Here is an 18,333-nt window from a genome sequence, read left to right on the forward strand (position 1 = left end):
AAACAAACGGCTAAATAGTTCATTTTACATCCTGCCAATTCTACTGTAAACTACCAGGGGCTATAGGCTACCTGCATCTAGCTGACCAAACAATGGCACAATTGAATTACAGTCATAAACCTAGATTTTAGTGAGAATGCCTAGCCTATGCCTATTGAAATTAACAATCAAACGCACAATTAGGTCATTTATCACGGTTTGTAGTCGTAACGTCTGACACATAATGGCACAATTGTCATAAAATAGCCTGAGTTTAAAAAAAATTCGAACAAGTGTTTTTTGCAAAGATTTTGACATCCTCTGTCCAACTTTCATCCTTCAAACTCTCCTGTTGGATTTATCTATAGCTATGCACATGCGCATAAGGGATTTATTTACAATCAGAAGTTACACGAGTTAAATCGACATCCATTGATGAAAATTATCTGCCGAGTTTAATAAAGGCGAATTATATTTTCTCTTGCAACATATTACAATGTCTTTATTAGTTACGTTAGCTCGCAATCATTATTATTTGGATGGAAAACCGAATTTTGCTTTTTACAAATTGTGTCGATATTCCTTCTTAATTTGCTCGATAACGTTATGATAAAAGGGTTAATTGGCTAAATGTCACCTCCTCTCTGGCTACTGTTAAACTTGGGCTAGTTGTCAGGCACTGTGGGCGGGTTTTGAGTAGGCATGAGTTCGAAATTTAAATTAGTCCCGATTTTTGAGCTAGACCTGGCAACCCTTCATCTACTATTGTCCTGTGCGTTTGGTAGTCGAGCGAGCAGTAGTTTTCATTTCAGACCCAAAAGAGTTTTAAAAATCTCACCCAACAGCTTTTTAAAAAGTTAAAAATGCCAAGGAAGTGTGTTGTTGCTGGGTGCAGTAATACCCATAAGGACGGGGTTACGACTCATTTGTGGCCCACAAACGACAAGCTCGCATTGAAGTGGGATCGGTTTGTCCGGTTGACGCGAGTGGATTGGATTAAGGGAACCACGGCCACTACTGTATGCGGTGCTCATTTCACCCCGGAGGACTTCGATGGCTATAACCAGTGGAAGGCAGGATTCGGAATGAGACTGCGACTGAAACCATGTGCTGTGCCGACCGTGCATGTGAAGCCTGCCATTGCAACCTCGGTTTCTGACCAACCAAACATTACGTCAATAACGTCATCAGTGATGAAGATAAACCGGGTAAATTCAATGTGTTAAACTTTTTACAATAGCTAGCTACACTTGGTTAATTTAGCTATGTATTATGACAACCACCATTTAAAATAGTATTTTATTTTGTTAATTTATTCACGCCCGTCCTGTTGGTGGCGATAATACATGTTGCGTGTAGTTCACCATAATATCACCGAAGAAGAACTGCGTTCATCTGTTCTTTAACTTTAGGCAATAACGAGCAAAAGCAAGAGAGATTGTGCAGTAGTTGGCTGTAAGGCAGCAAATGTTTCTTTGCACGGTCTTCCAAACGAACAGTCCCTTCGTCGGATTTGGCTTCGATATTTTTTAAATAATCAAGTGCCAGAGAAGTTAAGTCCGATCCTGCGCATATGCACAGTACACTTCAGTTCGGACTGCATTGTAAATCTGACTACACAAGTGGATTTGCCAATAGCTTGATCCTCCGTCATGGTTCTGTCCCATCCATCTTGCACCTGGCAGCAGGTGTCTAGTTAGATAGTTAATCTATCATTAAAAGTAAAGGACATTCTATAGCTTGTAATTCAGCTGCTAGCTAGCTAACGTTAGCTTAGCTGCACTTGACGCGGTGGTCTAGCGACACAATCAATCATAGTCTGCTATCAGCAATTGTGAAATAGTCCTAAAACAATGTTGACAGGGGGTTCATGTTAACTAACTTAGGTATCTACCGTTGGTGCAAGGCTACAATAACTTCACCGGCCAGTTTATTATGTACACGCCTCTAGTACCAGGTCAGACCGCCCGTTGCCTCCAGAACAGCCTGAATTATTCTGGGAATTCTACAAGGAAACGTTCCACAGGGTTGTTGGTCCATGCTGAAGTGACGGCATCACGCAGTTGCGTCAGATAGAATCGTGTTACACTCATGCTGCGACCAGCTCGTTCCATCTCATCCCAAAGATGCTCTATTGGGTTGAGGTCTGGGGACTGACCAGGCCACTCAAGTAAACTGAACTCGTTGTCATGATCCAGGCAATGTTTTTACACTCCTCAATTGTCCAGTGTTGGTGATCGGTTCCCTAGTGGAGCCGCTTCTTCTTGCCTTTAGTTGATAGGAGTGGAACCCTGTGGTCGTCTTCTGCAATAGCCCCTCCATGACAAGGGTCGATGAGTTGTGCGTTCCGAGATGCTGTTCTGCACACCACTGTTGTACTTCGCTGTTATTTGTCTGTTTGTGGCCCGCTTGTTAGCTTGCACAGTTCTTGCCATTCTCCTTCGACCTTTCTCATCAACGAGCTGTTTATGCCAACAGGACTGCCGCTGACTGTATGCTTTTTGTTTGTCGCACCATTCTCGGTAAACCCTAGACGCTGTCGTGCGTGAAAAGCCCAGGAGGGTGGACGTTTCTGAGATACTGGATCTGGCATGCCTGGCACCGACGATCATACCATGCTCAAAGCTGCTTAGGTTACTCGTTTTGCCCATTCTAACGTTCAATCACACAGTTACTGAATGCCTCAATGCCTGTCTGCGTTATTTATTTAACAAGCTACGGCCACTTGGCTCACTGTCTGTAGGTGCGATCCATTTTAATGAACGGGGTGGCTTGAGATTGTATATTGAGACAGAAGGTCTTGAATAGAGTTAAGAGTTAGAGTTAATGACCTTTACACCCCCCCCCCCCCCCCAAACATTACAAATACAGTCTGTTACAGATGTGCATTCTGAAGAATCATGTTAACAGTAGCCACCACCACGTCAGAATAGAGAGCAATAGCAATGACGGGTCCTTTTGTAGGCACTGAATCGGCAACGGGTTGTTGGCTAAAAAGCTATGGGGAATTTTTGTTGTTGTTGATAAACGCCAAAATAAGGTCTGTGGTAAACACAGGCTTAGGATACCTTATAAGTTTTGTTCTATGAGAGATTTAATCAGCTAATGTAACTTTGTGCTTTTTAAAAAAAATACATAAATGCTTTAAAATTCAAAGGCTTCATAATGGTAATGTTAAGTGACAGATTATCTCATAGAACAAAACATTTTAAGATCTGTGTTAATCTCAGACCTTATTTTCAGCGTTTATCCCAAAACCCCATAGGAATGGCCGAACGAACCAGAGGTAACTCATTTCTGGTTTTTAGGACTGTTTTACACATACTCATTTAGTGCAATGACCTGGGGTATAGTTATAGGGGAGAGGGGGGATGAATGGGCCAATTGGAAGATGGGGATGATTAGTTGGCCTTGATGGTATGAGGGCCACATTAGGAATTTAGCCAGGACACCGGGGTTAACACCCCTACTCTTATAAAAGTGCCATGGGTTCTTTAGTGACCACAGAGACTCAGGTCACCCGTTTAACGTCCCGTCCAAAAGACAGTACCCTACACAGGGCAATGTCCCCAATCATTGCCCTGGGGCATTGGGATATATATATATATTTTCAGACCAGAGGAAAGATGACCTCCTACTGGCCCTCCAACACCATTCCCAGCAACATCTGGTCTCCCATCCAGGGACCAACCCTGCTTAGCTTCAGAGGCAAGCCAGCAAGGTGGTATGCTGCTGGCACTCTAAATATTTTTTATTTAACCTTTATTTAACTCGGCAAGTCAATTAAGAACATTCTTATTTACAATAACGGCCTACCCCGGCTAAACCCTAACGACGCTGGGCCAATTGTGCGCCGCCCTATGGGACTCCCAATCACGGCCGGTTGTGATACAGCCTGGAATCGAACCAGGGTTTGTAGTGACTCCTCTAGCACTGAGATGCAGTGCCTTAGACGGCTGCGCCACTCGGGAGCCTATAGGGTCTGGCACCAGCAGATACCTTCTTATGACATATGCTGTGAGATATACGAGCTCAGACAGGTCTAATGTTGACAGCATAGGCAGGGCATGAGTTTCAAGTTTGGGGAAGCAAATTTTTCACCATCAAAATTGACCTTTTTATAATAAAGCATTCCATGCATCATCACATTTGCATACTTATGTAAGGGAGCCACCTATTTGTAATGTGATGAGTAGATTGGATAGTCATAATTTAGGCTAATCATATAACTCAATCACTGTTGGCAAAAAAAGACAGTTCAATACATGTCTGAGCACGTATAGCATAGAGTAGGCCTAGGCTACATCAGATAGACGTCTTCTTTCTTTGCACAGGCCACATTTTTCCTATCATTCAACCCTACTACACTTTATATGACTGGAGACATACGATAAATGACAGGGATGCCGACTCTGCTGATACTGACAAACAGACCAGTAAAAACAACATTGTCCATATAATAGGTCCTACGAGAAGGGGAGACACTAATAGAATATGACGTCCGTCTCAACTGGACGAGGAAGTTCATGTCCAAACTTTAAGTGGCACTGACCCAACAATGAGAAATACAATTTTATTTGTCACATGCGCCGAATACAACAGGTGTAGACAGTAAAATGCTTACTTACAAGCCCTTAACCAACAATACAGTTCACGAAATAGAGTGAAGGTGATAGTGTATATGTGCAGTACCCGGGGATATGGCCGACGCTCTCCGCTGGTGCCAATAAGATAGTTGAGCGAACAACAGTAGCCCAACTAAAAGACATTTCATTCTCTTCTCTTTACAGCAAAAAATTCATTTCGCTCCAAACTTTATTTTCCGCAATTGTTTTTTGAAATATTGCAATATGCCTGGCTGGGCCGCTCTACTTTTCACTGAGTCACAACTCAACAATCTACACTGAACAAAAATATAAAACCCAACGTGGTCCCATGTTTCATGAGTTGAAATAAAAGATCCCAAAAATGTTCTCTCAAATTGTGTGCACAAATTAGTTTAAATCCCTGTTAGTGAGCATATCTCCTTTGCAATGATAATCCATCCACCTGACAGGTGTGGCATATCAAGAAGCTGATTAAACGGCATGATCATTACACAGGTGCACCTTGTGTTGTGGACAATAAAAAGCCACTCTAAAATGTGCAGTTGTGTCACAACACAATGCCACAGATGTCTCAAGTTTTGAGGGAGGGTACAATTGGCATAAGCTGCCTCCAACGTCGTTTTCCAGAATTTGGCAGTACATCCAACCTGCCTCACAAGCACAGACCACGTGTATGGCGTTGTGTGGGCGAGTGTCCATTCTCAATACCAGCGAAGGGTAAAGAAAATATTTTGCCAAATATTTTAAACCCCCTGTTGTTATAGTTGATAAGATGTTTTGTTTAGGTGGAAAACGTGACGTTGGACGTGATGACAAAATATGAGGGATGTCAATATGAAACAACAACATGCAACATTACAGTACCATCACCTCCAAGATGCGCAGTGGTACCGCTAAAACACAACGTGTCAACACAGGCTTATTACTACAGAGAAGAAAAGAAAAACAAAGGTGAGTGATATGGCTCGTATCTTTTCTGTAGAATGACTTCCTCCTTTTCAATTACAGCTGGAATGAATTGGTGTTTACATGCTGCTGTATTGTTTTGTGTCTGATTTTACAGCCGTCCAAGTCTGGCCAATCCGGAAGAATGTCGGAGTCAATACTTCCTTTACGGAGGACATACCACGGAAGGAAGTGAACCGGTATATACAGTTGAAGTCAGAAGTTTACATACACTTAGGTTGGAGTCATTAAAACTCGTTTTTCAACCACTCCACAAATTTCTTGTTAACAAACTACAGTTTTGGCAAGTCGGATAGGACATCTACTTTGTGCAAGACACAAGTAATTTTTCCAACAATTGTTAAGACAGATTATTTCACTTAAAATTCACTGTTTCACAATTCCAGCGTGTCAGAGGTTTACATACACTAAGTTGACTGTGCCTTTAAACAGCTTGGAAAATTCCAGAAAATGATGTCATGGCTTTAGAAGCTTCTGTGTACCTGTGGATGTATTTCAAGGCCTACCTTGAAACTCAGTGCCTCTTTGCTTGACATCATGGGAAAGTCAAAAGAAATCAGGCAAGTCCTCAGAAAAAAGATTGTAGACCTCCACAAGTCTGTTTCATCCTTGGGGGCAATTTCCAAATGCCTGAAGGTACCACATTCATCTGTACAAACAATAGTATGCAAGTATAAACACCATGGGACCACGCAGTAGTCATACCGCTCAGGAAGGAGACGCGTTCTGTCTCCTAGAGATGAACGTTCTTTGGTGTGAAAAGTGCAAATCTATCCCAGAACAACAGCAAAGGAACTTGTGAAGATGCTGGAGGAAACGGGTACAAAAGTATCTATGTCCACAGTAAAACGAGTCCTATATCGACATAACCTGAAAGGCCGCTCAGCAAGGAAGAAGCCACTGCTCCAAAATCGCCATAAAAAAGTCAGACTACGGTTTGCAACTGCACATGAGATCGTACTTTTTTGAGAAATGTCCTCTGGTCTGATGAAACAAAAATAGAACTGTTTGGCCATAATGACCATTATGTTTGGAGGAAAAACGGGGATGCTTGCATGCCGAAGAACACCATCCTAACCGTGAAGCACAGGGGGTGGCAGCATCATGCTGTGGGGGTGCTTTGCTGCAGGAGGGACTGGTGCACTTCACAAAATAGATGGCATCATGAGGTAGGGAAATTTATGTGGATATATTGAAGCAGCATCTCAAGACATGAGTCAGGAAGTTGAGGCTTGGTCACATATGGGTCTTCCAAATGGACAATGACCCCAAGCATACTTCCAAAGTTGTGGCAAAATGGCTTAAGGACAACAAAGTCAAGGTATTGGAGTTGCCATCACAAAGCCCTGACCTCAATCCTATAGAACATTTGTGGGCATAACTAAAAAAGCGTGTGCGAGCAAGGAGGCCTACAAACCCAACTCAGTTACACCAGCTCTGTCAGGAGGAATTGGCCAAAATTCACCCAATTTATTGCGGAAGCTTGTGGAAGGCTACCTGAAGCGTTTGACCGATGTTAAACAATTTAAAGGCAATGCTACCAAATACTAATTGAGTGTATGTAAACTTCTGACCCACTGGGAATGTGATGAAAGAAATCAATTATTCTGACATTTCACATTCTTAAAATAAAGTAGTGATCCTAACTGACCTAAGACATGGAATTTTTACCAGGATTAAATGTCAGGAATGTGAAACTGAGTTTAAATGTATTTGACTAAGGTGTATGTAAACTTCCAACTTCAACTGTACATTTGTTTTTGTTAAAGTGGGAAATTATTGTAAATTAATTGGCTAATGAATGTTGGGCCCATAGCCTAAGTAATACGAGCAACTATTCAGCTGAAAATTGTTATACAAATATGCATAATGACTTTTGACCTCACTGTCTGGCCTGCTTGCAAATCCAAAAACTTGTGATTGTAAATAAATGCATCATTTTCTTCCAGTTTACACACTGTTGCGGTGTACATGGCCAGGAAGTACGTGGTCTATGAAGACTGCCTCCTTCCATTGTTCAAGACTTGTCCGGTCTGTCGCAGCTCCTGCAGCATCGACAAGTTCATCCAAGATACCCTGCTCACCATCAACCAGTTCTGCAACCACTGTGACCACCGGAGCCAATGGAAGAGCCAGCCCTTTAACCTCCCAGCTAGATACCTGTCCTCTTCAGCAGCTGCAACATCGACTGGCACAACGGATGCTTCGATTGGCATAACAACTGGCACCACTACTGGCACATCCACTGACGCTCTGACTGACTCCTCCACTGGCCCAACTTGCACCTTCAATTCTCAGATCCTGAAGGTAGCCTATATCATTTTTCACTATACAATGCATGAATACAAATACACACAAGCCTTTAAAAACAAGCCTATTTTTAATGTGTTTGTCAAGTTAACCAATAACTACAATTGTCATCTGCCATATGGCTACCTCATTTTAACTAAGTGAAATCAGGAGGGTGGGGGGGGGGTGGGGGGGGTTAATGTCCCATTCTGCATTGGGATTCTGTCTAGCCAGTAGTTAAGTGTAGATATTGGTAGAGGAGTTGCTCATCATTGTCTTTGTAGACAGCGGAGGACGGTGATCTTCTGTTGGAGAATTACGATGGCGATATTTGCAACAAGGGTCTGGAGGACGTTCAGACCCTGGTGTTTGAGACAACCTTCTGTATGCATGACGACGTCAAAGCCATGAAGAAGATATGTCAACGTCAGTCCTTGGAGGAGGAACAGGAGGAGGAGGAGACTAAGGAGGAGGAGGAGACTAAGGAGGAGGAGGAGACTAAGGAGGAGACTAAGGAGGAGGAGACTGAGGAGGAGGAGGGCTCCGATGTGGAGTGGCAACCTGAGGTTGAGTTAAGTGCTCTTCTAGCCTCAGATTCCGAATGGGATTCCCGAGCGCTCTGCCCGGATTGTGGCACGTTTATCAAAGGCTCCAAGGCTCACGTCTGCGAGCATGCCAAACCGTTTGTCTGCCAGGACTGTGGCAAGCGGTTTGTTAACGAGACCTCTCTCAACATTCACCGAATAATCCACAAGCCAGGCTACGTGCACGGGTGCAAGTACTGCCTCAAGCCATTCCAGAGCAGGCCGGAGAAGCTGAGGCACGAGGAGTGTCACCCGAGTGTAGAAAAGCCCTACGAATGCCCCGACTGCCCCATACGATTCAGCGACATTAAAGCCCGGGACGGCCACCTTCAAAGCCACAGAGGGCCCACATGGTACATTTGCGACATCTGCAAAATGGAGTTTACAAGGAGTAGCTACCTGGAAAGACACATGCTAGTCCACAGCGGGGAGAAGCCCTACACATGCCCAGAGTGCCAGCACTCCTTCAACCAGGCGAGCCACCTCAAGTCTCACATGCGCCTTCACACGGGCGAGAGGCCGTACAAGTGCCAGCATTGTGACAGGTACTTCAACCACACCGTGAGTCTGAAAAGCCACGTCCAGCGCTACCATCCGGACCCTGCCCCTGGGACCAAGGAGAAGAAACGGGAGCCAGTCTCAAACTCAGACACTCTGACTGAACAACAGCTAGTGACCGAGGAGAGTCGAAAGACAAATGCAGGGTCCGGGCAGGAAAGAGTGAAAAGGGTAGGGAGTAAGAGGAAACGCCTGACCTTTGACCCTGAGGAGTTGGGGGAGAGTGAGCGCAACAGTGACTCAGACTTCAACCCAGGGGCAGAAGAGGGCAGTAGCAACAAGAAGACTACAGGCAGACCAATAGGCAGGCCGAGAATGAGACCAGGGACCACCAGAGAGATGTATACGGGAAGTGTGACTAAAGAGCATGATGGAGCCAACCTGAATGAACAGTGGGGGGAGGACAGGGGGACCAAAAGGAAGGCCACAAGAAGGGGGAGAGGGAGACCAAGAACCATTGAAGAGATGCATGATGGAACTGCTTGCAAAGAGCTTGATGAATCAAACCTGAATGAATAAGTCCCATCAATAGACGGCTCTTTCTGAACTTTTAGAGTTGTTGGCCAATTCAAAATGTAGGTGAGGCTTGACCCGATGCTAAATTAACTGTTAGTTAGAGGATTTGTCTGTCCCCCCCCCCTATATTTTCTATATTTTCTTTTACACGTTGAAGAAAAATACTGTTATGATTTGACAGAAATGTCCATAAGGTTCAAGATTCTACTCTAAAGCAGGGTCAACAAGGAAACTGTCAACGCGTCCCAAATTGTACCCTATACAGCACACTACTTTTGAACAGCCTACATTGCATTGATTTCAGACACTGTTGCGTTGAGCCATGGCCATAAGCCTACCGCCTGATTCCTTATGTTCAACATTTTGTGTTCTAGCGAACCTGATAAGTTGCTGTCTACATTATGATCAGTTAAGAAGAAAAGCGACAGACAATGCGAAGTGCCTCCTATACTTGTCGTTGATAAGCGGTTATCTTGGATTGTAATTCCTATCGTTTGCAGACAAGATTGTAATAAACGTCATTATAAACCAGGTGATTTGAGCCCTGAATGCTGATTGGCTGGCTGAAATACTTTTTACTGTTCTAATTCTGTCGGTAACCAGTTTAACAGCAATAAGGCACCTCTGGGGTTTGTGTTATATGGTTGATATACCACGGCTAAGGGCTGTATCCAGGCACTCCGCGTTGCGCATAAGCACACATCTTAGCCGTGGTATATTGACCAATACCACACCCCCTTGCTTAAAGCATGTTTATTTTACTTTTATTATTGAATTGAATAGTATTACTGCTACATTTTTTTTTCATTTTTTCCAACCCACCTCAAATCTAGACTTTCATAAACCTTAAACAGTTAAAAGTAGATTGGCCCTGGCGTGAGGTCAACAGTCTAGAGGTCGACCGATTAATCGGAACGGCCGATTTCAAGTTCATAACCGGTAATCGGCATTTTTGGACACAGATTATGGCCGATTACATTGTATTCCACGAGGAGACTACGTGGCAAGCTGACTACCTGTTATGCGAGTGCAGCAAGGAGCCACGGTAAGGTGCTAGCTAGCATTAAACTTATCTTAAAAAACAATCAATCTTAACAATCACTAGTTAACTACACATGGTTGATGATATTACTAGTTTCTCCTGCTTTGCATATAATAGATGCGGTGCCTGTTAATGTGCATTTACTGATCATGACAACAGCCATAATGTACTTTAGTGGCATTTAATGTAAACAATATACTAGTCACCTTATCAATAAAACAAGAGACATAAATAATTCCACTGTTAGCATAGTTGATTAATCATTGTTTTAAATTTACACATTTAGATCAGTTACAGACTGATAAATCCAACATGATTCATATGCAAACCATTGAACATGTATGATTGCTCAATATAGTGCACTGTATTATGTATTCTCATAAAATATAGAAACAGTACATTATCAAAAGAAATTAAAAAATATATACCCATTATCTACAAATTATCCCAGTGTGTAGCCCTGACACAGAATGAAAGGGCTGAGGACAGTGTTGTACAGATCTTTACAATAATATTCTCTATTCTGAAAGTTTTTTTTTTTTTTCTCTACAAAAAAAAGGGGGGGAAAATGCTTCATGCACACATTTTCTTTCATACTGGATACGGCAATATCTGAATCAACGCCCCAAAATAAGATCTCGAGCCATTCTCTAAGTGAGATGCTATTCAGATAGGACCTCAACAAGGGATAGGTAAACTCTGATAAAGAGAAACAGTTGTGTTTACCGATTCAACAGTCCAATGTGGCGATCCAGTCATTTAGGAAGTGAGCCATATAATAACAGCCAAGTCAGAGGTTCTGGCTCTTCGGCTAGTAGTTCCTCAGGTAGACTAGTTGAGGAGGCTGGAACTTCTCACGACACAAAGGGCACTCCGTCTGTGGAGAGGAAGGAACAAATAGTAATGCACTGCATCTAGCTTCTTTTCACCGACAGGCCGGCCAGGCGGAACACTGACCCTCCGATAGGCCGGCCAGGCGGAACACTGACCCTCCGATAGGCCGGCCAGGCGGAACACTGACCCTCCGATAGGCCGGCCAGGCGGAACACTGACCCTCCGCTAGGCCGGCCAGGCGGAACACTGACCCTCCGCTAGGCCGGCCAGGCGGAACACTGACCCTCCGCTAGGCCGGCCAGGCGGAACACTGACCCTCCGCTAGGCCGGCCAGGCGGAACACTGACCCTCCGCTAGGCCGGCCAGGCGGAACACTGACCCTCCGATAGGCCGGCTAGGTGGAACATTATACCTCTCCAGTCCTGTCAGACCTACAGGTTAGAGTCGTTTCCGGACTGTGCCACTGTTATAGTACCCCTTAATAAAGAGCGTAGCGTTTCACTCACATAATTAAATAGGACATAGAACAGTAGTCACCCTCTCACCTTGGTGTTGCACCACTCTGTGATGCACTCCCAGCAGAACAGATGACCACACGGGGTGGAGGTCGAGTGTCTCCTCTCCTCTAGACACAGGATACAGCGAGAGGCGCGGGGACAGTCAGTCTCGTCTACAGATTGGGACCTAGACACACGGGTACATTTTAAAACGTATACATACATGTGAAATTCATATGCTTACCTCAATATTCACATTGAGAAGAATGCATGGGGGCACGTGTGCGTCTCAAGGAAATGTCCAACTTCAGGTGAAGATTTTGAACTGTAGCTTCGCAATCAAATTGTATCCATCTGATGTAATCTGACGAGATGTAGTCCTCAAACACTTCCTGTCGCGATAGTGTTTTTTTTGTTGTTGACAGGTTTTTCCACAGTTTTCATATTTCAAGTTATTACATACTTCATAGATTTACAATTTCAGATTACTTCATACATTTAGATAGGTCAGAGGATCAGGTACATTCAAATTCATGAGCATTTTTATATTGTTCAAAGGCAGTGCTTCCCGGGGGGCCCACCCATCAACACACCCACCCAACCCAACCCCAATGCGAGGCTTGATGGAACCCCAGGACCAGGAAAGGTATATGGATAGATATGGTAGCAGGTTCTCAGTGTGACCAAGGCAGTCAGTGTTAATTATATTATTAAAACAGTGTCCTACTGCATTGTACCTGGAGGGCAGGTTCCTGTGTTGTCTCCACTCCTGCCGGGCTCTCTGTCTCTGACGGAGGTTGTTGAGTTGCAAGGCTAGCGTGAGGGCCAACTGCATCAGGGAGATCATGCCCAGGAGCCTGTAGCTGCTCCGGATGTCCCCGTCGTCCCCCGTCACACCACGTACCCGTAGCTAACCACCCAGGGAAATAAAGAATGGTGAGAAGCATACACTCGTAAAACACCGTAACAAAACGTTTGGAACGGAAAACAAAGTTCAGCTAGTAAGAAAATGGACTGAAACAGGGAGGGATAACCTGAACCTGTCCAAAAAGACATGGTTTGTTTTTGTTATCCATTGCAAAAAGTTTTGCTACGGTACACTACTGAATAGGTTCTCACACAAATACTCACATAGCTTACTCCGGCCGTCCTCTTCCCCAGGTGGTAGAAGGCCCCGCTGATGTAAAACAGGGCCACATGCACCCGGTGGAGAATGGAGAGTCCCTGCTGGAGGGCCAACACGGCCGGCACACACGCCCTCCTCTGGGGTTCCGTCAGCAGCCCCAACGCCCTCCGGACCCAGCCTCTCATCCAGGCTCCGGGGCTCCAAGGACTGGCCACTGTTGCTCTCTGGATTCCCCCTCCCTGGCTGTCCTCCCCCGCCTCCAGCTCATTCTCCAGGCACACCAGCAGCTTGTCCAGCAGGTAAGGAAACAGGCTGTGGAGGAGCACCAGGGCTCCTCGTCTGACGCGTGACGGTACCCTGCGCAGGGTAGGGTCCACCTGGATGATACTGACATACTCCTCGCCCAATGTCTGGTACCCTGGATGACACAGGGAGGGACAGCAAGGATGTGTGGTTAGGTGGCATTAACAATGGATGCCCCTGGTCTGTATTTGATGGCAAAGCCTGCCTGTCAATTTTGAGACATGGTATGGAGCTCCAGCGGTTTGTTTACCTACCTGAGAATGTGGTTAAACCATAGTATGCAAGGTCTGACAGGAGTTGGATCTCTTTTCTCCAGTGCAGCCATCGCTTGGACCCTGTAGGAATAAATAAAAAAGCAGCTAGCTAGCTACTGTAAGAAAAATAGCTATTATGAAGCAGGATATAGCTTATGCATTCATGGCTCTTGAAAACCCTTCTCTGTATGTAGGATTTTAAGCAGTTACATTCGCCCACGTTTGGCTCCGTGTTAACTACAATTCCCGACGCTGTGATTTAATGTTTAGAAACTTCAATATCCATCGTTTATTAAACTGTTTCTAAACATATCTTTCATGTCTGCAAGAAATAAACTTATTTTTAAAGTTCCATAGAAGGTGTGTGGCTGCACTAACCCTACCTCTATAAAGGTGTATACTTTGTATTTTTCTCGCTGATATGAAAAGACACGTTCCTTATGGTTTCCAAAACAGTACTGCAAACTTTCGCAACTTCCAGACCGAGCGTCTGGGCTCTTTAACAAACGTCCCCGGTAAAGAAGATAACTACCCTTAGCGCCTATTGACGATACTAATGTTAACATTCTATGAAACGTGGTAATGCATTCATAGCTATGCTCTAAATTGTCATGTAGGCTACTTGCCTGCAAGAGTCTGGAAAGCTTCATTCGCGTTGTTCCTGAGACAGTGTTGATAATATTCGTCCTTCTGACTTGAACGAATCAATTGTGGTTGGTTTGCACCGACGAGAGGCATTGCTGGATGCTAGCTAACTAGCGTAGCAAGGGCACGGGAAGTTGCTTGAATTTGAATGCACGACAGTTCGTTGAAAAATAACTCGTCAGTCCATTTCTACACAAACTGTCTGGCTAAGACACTTTTCCGAACTTGTCACAGTTTGGCATAGTTATTTAAACGTTCATATTGCCTGCCTTGACAGCTCTGTTAGCTACTAGCTAAATACACGGAAACACAGTTGACTTGAACGAAACAATGACAGCAAAATACACTTCTGCGGCCACAGCGCCGTGCGGTGGTAGGAGTTCGCGTCTACTTTCCTGTGTAATGCATCATTAGCGTAGCCTTGCGCACTGCACAAAACATTGTTGTAACCATTAATATATGGTAGTTTCTGCACTGGTGTAACAGTTACCAGTATTTCTGGACTTTCATACTGCAGGTGAACTTGTGAAATGTAATCATATCTTTTAGAACAATATTGGTATGGTGTGTGGGTCACTAAATCTATTAGAATTTTCGAAGAAATGTTTAAAAAAGGTCTAATTTTAGTGAATGATATCATAAATAGGACTGGTGGAGTTATGTCACACATGCAGCTAACACAGACATATGGAAATGTCTGCTCTACCCAAAAGTACAACCAATTAATTGCAGCATTACCACAACAATGGAAGAGGCAAGTAGAAGGGGAAAAACGTAAGGAACTTGTATGTCGCCCTGTATTAAATAACAAAAATGGTTAAAGAAAAACATATACCAATTTCATTTAAGACCAAAAAACTGACAGGTGTGCCATATAAATTGCAAAATAGTTGGGAAGAGATTTTCGATGTACCGATTCCATGGCACATGGTTTATGAATTGATATGCAAAACAACGCCGGATTCAAAACTTCGAATTTTTCAATTTAAATTACTATACAAAATTCTTGCAACTAATAGAATGTTATATATATGGGAGATACAACCTTCCCAGCTCTGCAGATTCTGCTGTGAGGAGGCAGAGTCATTCGATTATTTATTTTGGTATTGTCGATATGTAGCTCGTTTTTGGTCACAGGTCCAGGAATGGCTGAAGAATTGAAACATTTGCCTAGAACTACAGATAGCAGTACTGGGTGATTTGAAAAGCCATAGTCAATCAATCAATAATATAATAATTATTTTAGCAAAAATGTTTATTTTTAATTTACAATCTGTAGAAGCTATGAGAATAGAAAGGTTCAATTATTTTGTGAAGCATCACAGCACAGTTGAAAAATATATGGCAAATAGAAATCCGAAATGGATGATGTTGAGAGATAGATGGGAGGGGTTGAATGGAGCTGAAGGGTGGGACTAATAACAAGATAAACCATGTAAAACATACGGGGTCTGTAAATGTATATAGGTTCGGGAACTTTTGTGAAATAGCACAGTTACAAATAGAAATCAAACTGGATGGACATCAGAAATAGAGGAAGGACTAAGAACAAACAAGAGAGAACTATTATAAAGTAGACTGTGTCTGTAAAATGTGTATAAGATGTATAAATTGAAGGTAAAAGCAGAAGTGTTTATCAGTTTACTCCAATTGGGGGATTGGTGGTAGGGTTTGCGGGGAATAATAATAAAGGTATATTCTTTAAAAAAGTATGTATGTCTATATAGGTCTGTGTATGTATATATGTGTATATGTATGCATGCGTGTATGGATATATATATTTACCCAAAAATTATACGGGGGATTGGAAATGATGCAGACAATTACATTGATGGAAGCAACATTCTTTCCGCAATATTAAGCTGATCCACACAATTTAAGATTTAAAAAAATATATAATATATAGTAGAATTTATATTGATGGGTCTGCAACTCAAATTGGCTGTAATGTATAATGCTTTATCTCATTGGGTTGAGAATGATTTGCTGCCACCACGCTTCACTGTAGAGCTGTGGTGTGAAATATACAATGCATAGAGATAGAGCTGTTTTATTTCCGTATGTTGAATATTTTGTATTATATTGTATCAAAATATGAACAGAACATTTGATTAGCTTAAATCCCAAGCTAATTTATTGGTATCTGAAAATGTCACCATTGTTAGACATTTTTCCCCCATTGAATTCATTCATGATTTGTACACATCCTTTATTTCTCCTTTTTTGTTTGTTGACAGAAATGTCCCTCCCTAAGCTTCCACAGCTGGGGCATTTTTCCTAGCTGGATTGATAGTGCTTATTCTTCCTGCCTGTTTGTAAATTCCTGAACCAGTTTCTTTGTCCCCTTTTAATTCAGTTTCCTGAACCAAGCTGAAGGTGTTTTGCTAGGTGCTGAACACCTTCTCTGTCCTGCAGTGCAGTGGGCAGATAGCCTCTCTCAACAAGGAGAGCTAGACCAACACTTGGACAGTATGAGTAGGGGGGAATAGTTTACTTACAAGCAGCTGCAGACAAGGAAGTGGACTGTGTGTTTACAAGGAGGAGCTGCTGGCGTTTTCCCCTGCCCGTAAAGTTGTGAGATACTTGTGATTTCTTACAGATGGAGGCTAGATGGTGCAGGGAGAGCACACTGCTTGTTGAGAGCACAGGATGGGACTAAACCACTGAAGTTCCACCGGGCGATTCTCAGGTGCCTGAGTAGCCTGCAAAGGTAAGTCATGTCAGAATTCCTCTGTTGGTTTTATCAGCTTGGCATTCACTGCACTTAATTCATTGGAAGTTTGACTTGGCTACTGAACACTAACATTACCACACGCAAACAGATAAAGGACTAGTCTAAAACCTGTCCCACTTCAGTGTGGCCTCTTAGCCCATGGCTCCATGCCCATCAAAACCACACAGAATTCCAGCTTGTATCCAACTGAAGCTCTTTGTAAGTACATAGAATAGTAGAATATCAGTGAGTAGAGTTGTAGTGATTGATCCCCTTGGAGGTTTGCTGTTGACTGCTGCGTGAGTCATTGATCTTTATTTGCAAAGCACAGGATCCTCAGGAGACCCCAAACAACACAATGAGGAAGGAAGCGCTGGAGCCAGCAGCACCTGCCGAAGAGAGAGAACAGCAGCTTGTTACAATAGTTTCCTTAATGACCTCAGGTGACATCTGGTTAGGATGCATACAGTCATGAATTGCTTAACAGACACTTGGTATTGGTATTTTATTAGGATCCCCAATTTAGCTGTTGTAAAAACAGCAGCTACTCTTCCTGGGATCCACATGAAACATGAAACATAATACAGAACATTAATAGATAACAGCTCAAGGACAGGACTACATCAACTTTTGTTTTAAAGGCACACGTAGCTTACATATCAATACATACACACAAACGATCTAGGTCATATAGCCTACATATCAATACATACACAAACTATCTAGGTCAAATAGCCTACATATCAATACATATCCACAAACTATCCTGGTCATATAGCTTACATATCAATACATACACACAAACGATCTAGGTCAAATAGCCTACATATCAATACATACACAAACTATCTAGGTCAAATAGCCTACATATCAATACATACTGTAAACACAAACTATCTAGGTCAAATAGCCTACATATCAATACATACACAAACGATCTAGGTCAAATAGCCTACATATCAATACATACACACAAACGATCTAGGTCAAATAGCCTACATATCAATACATACACAAACGATCTAGGTCAAATAGCCTACATATCAATACATACACACAAACGATCTAGGTCAAATAGCCTACATATCAATACATACACACAAACGATCTAGGTCAAATAGCCTACATATCAATACATACACACAAACGATCTAGGTCAAATAGCCTACATATCAATACATACACAAACGATCTAGGTCAAATAGCCTACATATCAATACATATCCACAAACTATCCTGGTCATATAGCTTACATATCAATACATACACACAAACGATCTAGGTCAAATAGCTTACATATCAATACATACACACAAACTATCTAGGTCAAATAGCCTACATATCAATACATATCCACAAACTATCCTGGTCATATAGCTTACATATCAATACATACACACAAACGATCTAGGTCAAATAG

The 18,333-nt window shown here is 42.9% G+C and overlaps 2 protein-coding genes across 3 annotated transcripts; one reads left to right on the plus strand and one right to left on the minus strand.

Moving 5' to 3' along the window:
• Positions 1-660: 660 nt before the first annotated feature.
• Positions 661-10,020, plus strand: LOC120059021. Its single transcript, XM_039007784.1, has 5 exons — positions 661-1,187; positions 5,372-5,537; positions 5,650-5,731; positions 7,502-7,859; positions 8,126-10,020. Exons 1-5 carry the CDS (start codon positions 843-845, stop codon positions 9,500-9,502), a joined length of 2,328 nt encoding a protein of 775 aa, XP_038863712.1. The 5' UTR covers positions 661-842; the 3' UTR covers positions 9,503-10,020.
• Positions 10,021-10,703: 683 nt separating this feature from the next.
• Positions 10,704-14,522, minus strand: pex10 (peroxisomal biogenesis factor 10). Of its 2 annotated transcripts, XM_039007786.1 has the most exons (6): positions 14,182-14,522; positions 13,556-13,636; positions 13,004-13,416; positions 12,610-12,782; positions 11,921-12,059; positions 10,704-11,418 (listed from the first exon to the last, which is right to left on the minus strand). In XM_039007786.1, exons 1-6 carry the CDS (start codon positions 14,291-14,293, stop codon positions 11,353-11,355), a joined length of 984 nt encoding a protein of 327 aa, XP_038863714.1. In that variant the 5' UTR covers positions 14,294-14,522; the 3' UTR covers positions 10,704-11,352. The 2 variants fall into 2 exon arrangements, with proteins under 2 accessions (XP_038863714.1, XP_038863713.1); XM_039007785.1 differs by lacking the exon at positions 10,704-11,418 and having other exon boundaries at positions 11,944-12,782.
• Between the last annotated feature and the right edge of the window lie 3,811 nt (positions 14,523-18,333).

Source organism: Salvelinus namaycush, chromosome 14, assembly GCF_016432855.1.
Source record: "Salvelinus namaycush isolate Seneca chromosome 14, SaNama_1.0, whole genome shotgun sequence".
In the NCBI taxonomy this organism is placed as follows: domain Eukaryota; kingdom Metazoa; phylum Chordata; class Actinopteri; order Salmoniformes; family Salmonidae; genus Salvelinus; species Salvelinus namaycush.

Excerpts from the sequence above, each read along its gene's own strand:
- LOC120059021 (XM_039007784.1), top strand. The coding sequence starts at position 843 with ATGCCAAGGAAGTGTGTTGTTGCTGGGTGCAGTAATACCCATAAGGAC. Across the intron at positions 1,188-5,371 it reads CAGTGATGAAGATAAACCGG|GTGGAAAACGTGACGTTGGA; the intron begins GTAAATTCAATG and ends TGTTTTGTTTAG. Across the intron at positions 5,538-5,649 it reads AGAAGAAAAGAAAAACAAAG|CCGTCCAAGTCTGGCCAATC; the intron begins GTGAGTGATATG and ends CTGATTTTACAG.
- pex10 (XM_039007785.1), bottom strand. The coding sequence starts at position 14,293 with ATGCCTCTCGTCGGTGCAAACCAACCACAATTGATTCGTTCAAGTCAG. Across the intron at positions 13,637-14,181 it reads AGCTTTCCAGACTCTTGCAG|GGTCCAAGCGATGGCTGCAC; the intron begins GCAAGTAGCCTA and ends TTATTCCTACAG. Across the intron at positions 13,417-13,555 it reads TGGTTTAACCACATTCTCAG|GGTACCAGACATTGGGCGAG; the intron begins GTAGGTAAACAA and ends TGTGTCATCCAG.